The 6,000-nt window shown below is 47.0% G+C and overlaps 1 protein-coding gene across 7 annotated transcripts in view; it reads right to left on the bottom strand.

Annotated features, from left to right (window-relative positions):
* Positions 1–2,029: 2,029 nt before the first annotated feature.
* The window catches only part of TRAF3IP2 (TRAF3 interacting protein 2), a 41,350-nt gene continuing 37,379 nt past the window's right edge, over positions 2,030–6,000 (bottom strand). For 2 of the 7 annotated variants that reach the window (XM_032650684.1, XM_032650688.1), the window contains 2 exons: positions 5,057–5,131; positions 2,030–2,626 (listed from right to left, as the gene is read on the bottom strand). In XM_032650684.1, coding sequence (XP_032506575.1) covers positions 2,480–2,626; positions 5,057–5,131 — 222 coding nt within the window. In that variant the 3' untranslated portion in view covers positions 2,030–2,479. Of the gene's footprint in view, positions 2,627–3,069; positions 3,127–4,250; positions 4,357–5,056; positions 5,314–5,419; positions 5,587–6,000 lie in introns of all 7 variants that reach the window. The other 5 variants (XM_032650685.1, XM_032650687.1, XR_004352454.1 and 2 more) reach the window with 4 other exon arrangements.

Raw genomic sequence — 6,000 nt, 5'->3', positions numbered from 1 at the left:
TCTACCATCAAAACCCAGAAAGTTTTCTAGGTTCACCGAATAAATGTCTGTAGACTGGAAGCCAGGGTGTTCTAGCCCAAGGGTGAGCTTAGCAGAGCCACGGGTGCTCTGCATCTCACTTTTCTCATGCCTGAAACAAAACTGCAGAGGTGCGTGATTTCTAGGGTCCTTTCCAGACTGAAGATTCCCTGGCAGAAATAAATGATATGGGAATTAAATTTTCGTTGGTGAGTTCATTCATCCTTTCTCATTTTGGTGGTGGTTTATTTGGTTTGTGGGCCCTTACAGAACGATATACCTTGAAAAATATTGCATAATTCTTCAGGGTGAGAGGCATTTCTTCTTTGTGGCATTTTCCCACAGTCTAACTTTCCTTCTCTTTCATTTGCCACTAGGAGGTGGGTCTCATTGATTCTTCTTGGTTCATTAAGAAGAAACAGAAAGATCGCGTGTTTTGAGAGACTCTTTCTGGATCATTTCCCAGTGGTCACAGGACTTTGCAATTCATTTGGCAAAGGTGATGGTGACAATGGGGCATTTGGCAAAGTGGCTGAGGTGGCTGATGAAGTGACTGAGGTTGAGAAGGCTCCTGGCAAAACATCATGAAACAGGGTCTGGAATGTTCGAAACGGAGGGCCTGCCTCCCTCGCAGACACGGCTCCGAGAAGAGCTCAGTCTTTAAACAGGTGATTTGTTTAACAGGAAGCAAAGAAAAACGGTATCAACAACAATTCTGGGGGGCACTGAGCTGAGAAAGAGCTAGTCTAATACTTCGATTGTAGCCATGAACTGAGATACCTTTGAATAATACAGAAATTGAACTAACCAGGCAGATATTCTGAAACCAGTCACTGAAATTAAAAATCACGTTGTAAGTTTTCAGTTAGTCACTAAATATCAGACAAGACTCTAGCCTTGCACTCTGCACACGTCACCCCTAACATCAGTTTAGGTCTGAATAAAGCTTTGAGGCTAAGAGGTTATTTTTACTGAGTCAGCCCTAGGCCACTTCCATCCCCTGCAAACCCGCAGATGAATGCATGAGGACCAGGGTAACTTCCCTCATCATTCACCTCGGGGAGGAATAGTGGCTGAGGGCTCAGGACAGGCCTCCGAAGTGAGGAAGGGGTAATAACATCACATTATTAAACCTCCACAAACTAGAAACATTTCAGAGTAATCATTGCTGATGCCACTTTTGTACAACTCTGTGTAGAATCTTTAATGATGGTATCACCTCCGAAAAAGACAATAAAAAGAGAGGAGGAAGCCTTGATGTTTGTGTCTGGGCTGTGTTCCAGGCACTTGGAGTTAACTAAACAAGCACGTCAGTTTTACCAGGTCCCAAATGCTATGACACTAAAGGTACTCGTCATAAAGTCCTACAAATGAGGACTTCGGGTATACTAGCTTTTCTTTTCTCTTCCTAGTTTTAAAAACAAAGACATTGGGCTTCCCTGGTGGCGCAGTGGTTGAGGGTCTGCCTGCCGATGCAGGGGACGCGGGTTCGTGCCCCTGTCCGGGAAGATCCCACATGCCGCGGAGCGGCTGGGCCCGTGAGCCATGGCCACTGAGCCTGTGCGTCTGGAGCCTGTGCTCCGCAACGGGAGAGGCCACAACAGGGAGAGGCCCGCGTATCGCAAAAAAACAAAAATAAACAAAGACATTCACTGTACCCAGTAGACATCTAGGTTATAATGTAAAGAAAACTAGTGTTCTTTGCAATTCATCAGCAAGGATTCTTATTTATAGTTGATAAGTACTCATCTTCCTAAGAACTATGATTTTATTTAGAATCATGGTTGTGTATGGTACAAAGTTGTTTTGTTCAAAAAATTCACTGCAGGAATAAAGCTTTCAAGATTAAGTTAAAAGGGATTGTTTAACTCTCTGGCCTTAATCCTTTAATACAAAGTAGTCTGTTACATTTGTCTAATATTCTATTTAAGCAGCTTTATTGATGTCCCTGGAAGCACCTGCCTAGATAAATTAATGTATATCTATGTCCTCTGAGATAAGTGAAACACAATTTTACAAAAGAGTAAATATTTTATTATTTGTACATGAATCAGTGTGGTCTAAAGACACACAGCATCTGGCTAACTCGGAAAAGTAGCCCAGAGTGATGGGAGAGTGTGGTCGCTGACATTTATCGCAATGTCACTTGTACTGTCTACTTGCTAAGTGCTGAGAGCCCATTCTGGACACGTCACACGCTTGGGAGGAGCCTGCAGTGGGCTTAAGATGAAGGGAATGCAGAGCATCCATGGCCTCTGTTTCAAAGACAAGGTCCTTTGAGGTCTGGGGTGGCCGGGAGGAAGAGGACCCTGCAGAACAGGTTTTCTGGGGTGGGAGGGCCCCTCAGGGAGGGACTGAAAACAACAGCCCTGAATGCTGCCACGCAGCCTCAGCCAGAAGAGCGCTCGTCAGAACAGGGGCCCAAACGTGGCATGGCCCCCAGATCTGGGGATGGAGGGAGTCACAGGGGAACCACCTGAAGTGTGGGCAGAGGCCCTCGGGGGGGGGCCACATACTCCTCCTCTCTGAGCAGCCGCAGGAGGATGTTTTTTTTATTCTTCGGCCAGCTGTAGACGTGAGTGTTCTGAAGCCAGGTGGGTACATGTTCCTAGGGGAGAGAGAGTGGCAGAAGCAAAAGCCGTTAGAGAAAAACCTGGACTCTAGATCCCAGATTCAGTTCCCAATTTTTCCCTCATGGGCGTCTCCTACTAAATTCTTCTGGGAGTTGTACTGTTTTGCTTTCGGAAGGGGTTCGAGTGTGAAATGGCTCTGGGTGCAAGCTGTGTAGCTTGTTATGGAAAGCACACGTGTCCAGCATCTTCCTTCAGTCTCCCAGGCTACCTGCCCTTTGCATCTCAGTGTGCTTTTCACCACGATCCCATAAAAGGGGTAGGACGGAAGTCATGCAGAGTGATGTGAACTCCTCTGTGGCTTCCGCAGAAGGGTGCCAAGGCTTTGGGCTTAATCTAATTCATTATCCTTTCACTCCAGCGACAGGGCTGGCTCACAGAAGCAGCCCACCAGATCCCAGTTATCAGGCAAAAGCAGAACCTGTAAGCCAGGGATCGTGAGGGTGCAGTTTCAGAGTGCCCTCGGGGAGTGGACATTCTGTTGGGGAAAGAAAGACAATGAATAAGTAAAATATATAGTGGGTTCAACGGTAATGCAGGCTGTGGAGAAAAATAAAACAGAGAAAAGGGGTAGCGAGTGCTGGGCAGGGATGAAAGATTTGCAGTTTTAAATAGGGTGTGAGGGAGAGGTGTTACTGAGAAAACAAGCAAAGACGTGACAGAGCAGTGAGCAAGCTTTGTGGATGTCTGGGTCCAGGCAACTAGGAGAGCCAGTGCAAAGGCCCTGTGGTGGAAGCATGTTTGCCAGTGCGGCCAGAGAAGCATGAATGAAAGAGAGTAGGGGAGGGGTTTTGGAAGTAGAGGGGGCTGTATCAGATAGGGCCTCAGAGATTTTTCACTGAGTAGATAGGACTCCTTTGGGGATTACAGGATGAGCTTAGACGGAGCACCTGCTGTAGGTCAGGCACCATGCTGGGTATTGATGATGCCCAAATGAAAAAGACACAATTACTGCCTTGAGGAGTTCATAGTCTTATGATGGAGTCAAAATGTAACTATTTTCTAGGCCATAACATGCCAAGTGGCCGGGGCAGCGGAGGGGGCGGGGGTGTAGTCTGCCCTGAGAGCGGGTAAACAAGGGGACTATTTGAAGAAGTTTAAAAAACATTAACAAAACCAACTAAAAGCTGGTCTGCTTTTTTCTATCACCATAACGCTCCAGTAATTCTAAACAATTACTCCCAACAGCCCCAGCCACGCACCACTGACTCAAGGTACAATAATTAGGAGCTCTCAAGAGAGGGACTATTCAGTACATCGGCACAGGGGAGGAGAGGCTAGAGGGATTGGGTGCTACGGGGATAAGCAAGAGTTCGCCGGACACACAACCAAGGAAGGGCACGGCAGAGCAGTGGGAGCACAAGTACAAAGGCACAGAAACATGAAAGAGTGGGGCGTGTGTGAGGGCAAGCTGAAACAGGCCACCGTGCCCAGGACGTAGTGTCATCTGTGCGCACGGTGGCGAGAGGGAAGGCCAGGCAGGCGGCACAGCCCTCTTCTGAAGGGCCAAGCTCGCCACACTAAGGAAGACCGATGTGATCTTGTAGTCAGTAGGAAACCACCACAGAATTTCTAAGCTGGACAGAGACAGATCAGATCTACATTTCGGATGTTCTTCTTTGATGGCAGCACAGGGGATGGCTTGTACAGGGTCAAAGCGGACACAGGGAGACCAGGAAGGACAGGTTGCAGTGAGAGCAGTCAGAGCCTGGGCGAGGGATGGAAAGCACACTGTTGGCAGGCTGTGAACTGCGCAACCCCAGGGGTCCCGTTCCCATAAATGGAACCCTCCCTCGCCCAGGGCAGAAGTCTCAGTGCAGTCCTGACATCTAGGGATCCTCCAGGGTGGGGCTGGGCCTGAGCTCAGGGTGCCGTGGTGTGGCTCCCAAGATGTTTACTACACTGTTGCCTTCGCTTCTCCAAGCCTGGCGTGGGACCTCAGATGTTTTTGCCCCCGTTCTCCAAATCTGCTGGCCTGCCCTTCCAGTGAAAAAAACCCTCATATGACCCAACAGCAAAGTTCCCTTCAGTAACTGTGTAGGTTTAATTCCCATATTCTACAGCTTTGAGAGCTGAACTATGTGCAACCAAACATTTCCGTGGAACAGCCTGCAAAAAGTGCACACATCTCGACTTTCATGTGCAAGAGATACGAAGTATCAGATGAACAGTCTCTTTTCGTCTCATGAGTTACAACACAAACTACTTCTTTGTGTGTGGTGGCTGCTTGAACAATTAGGATGGTCTATCAGGTAAAGCTCTGAAACCTTCCCGATTCATGCTACTCAACTGAGTGCTACAACCTGTTGATCTTTCTGGCAACACTGCTATCTCGAAGGATGGATAAAGGGCTGACAAGCTTTTCCACTTAAAATCCCAGATGACAAACAAACCATTTGTTTGTTTACCTTCTTAGCATTTGGGAAGAGCACAGGGATGAATCTGAAATTCATACTTCCTTGTTTTATGAACTCAATCTGCATCTGGAAGAGAACACACTTGAAGGATTAATTTCAGGAATGAGGATGAGTCAATGGTACTCACGATCATGCAAGCCCGCACGGGATTCTTATTCTGATTTCCTTCAGTGCCACACACTCATAACTTCAAACTCTCCATCACACATGTATGCCATTTGCTCATTCATCGGTCATGTATCGAAGGCCTATTGAAAGTCATGCTCTGTGGTCAGGGGGCCCGGCCGGCACCACCACCTTCTCCCCCATGCTGTGAAGGCAGGCCCCGCACCCCAGTGCCCGGGTCATGCTCACACTGGACTCTCCATCTTGTGCATATCTTTAACAATAGCTTCTGTCTCTCCCCAGTCTTCTAAAGACACTCACTTTATCTTCTCATGCCATGGGTCCCTTTGACAGTCTGGTAAGGACCCCTTCTTAAAATACGTAAGAAAATAAAACACCTAAGAGAACGAGAAAATCTAGGAAAATAAAGGAACTATTGTTACTGTTATTGAAAACCACTTGTCAAATATTTTTAAAATATGTAAAAAATAAAAGACCTATTTGAGATTAAAAAAAAAAAAAAGTCATGCTCTGTGCTGGACTTGGGGTTTCAAGGACTAGGATACTTTACAGGGTTTGCTGAGTTGCCTCATAGCAGTTCACAGAAGCCACTCGTGTGCATCTCTTCCCAATTCTGTGTTCAGTGACTTCACATTGGTAGGTTGAAATCGGCCATGTGAGAGTATTTGAGAACCAGTTTACCAGACACCATGGATATAATTCCTATCCTCACAAAGCCAGCAGTTTAATGAGCAGGCAGGAAGGAAAACTACCGACCACAGTGCAGTGTGAAAGGTATGAACAAATCACTGTGGAAGCCCAGTGGGGGC

The sequence above is a fragment of the Phocoena sinus genome, chromosome 12 (genome assembly GCF_008692025.1).
Source record: "Phocoena sinus isolate mPhoSin1 chromosome 12, mPhoSin1.pri, whole genome shotgun sequence".
NCBI classification, from domain to species: domain Eukaryota; kingdom Metazoa; phylum Chordata; class Mammalia; order Artiodactyla; family Phocoenidae; genus Phocoena; species Phocoena sinus.
This window is presented reverse-complemented; position numbering and strand designations above follow the sequence as displayed.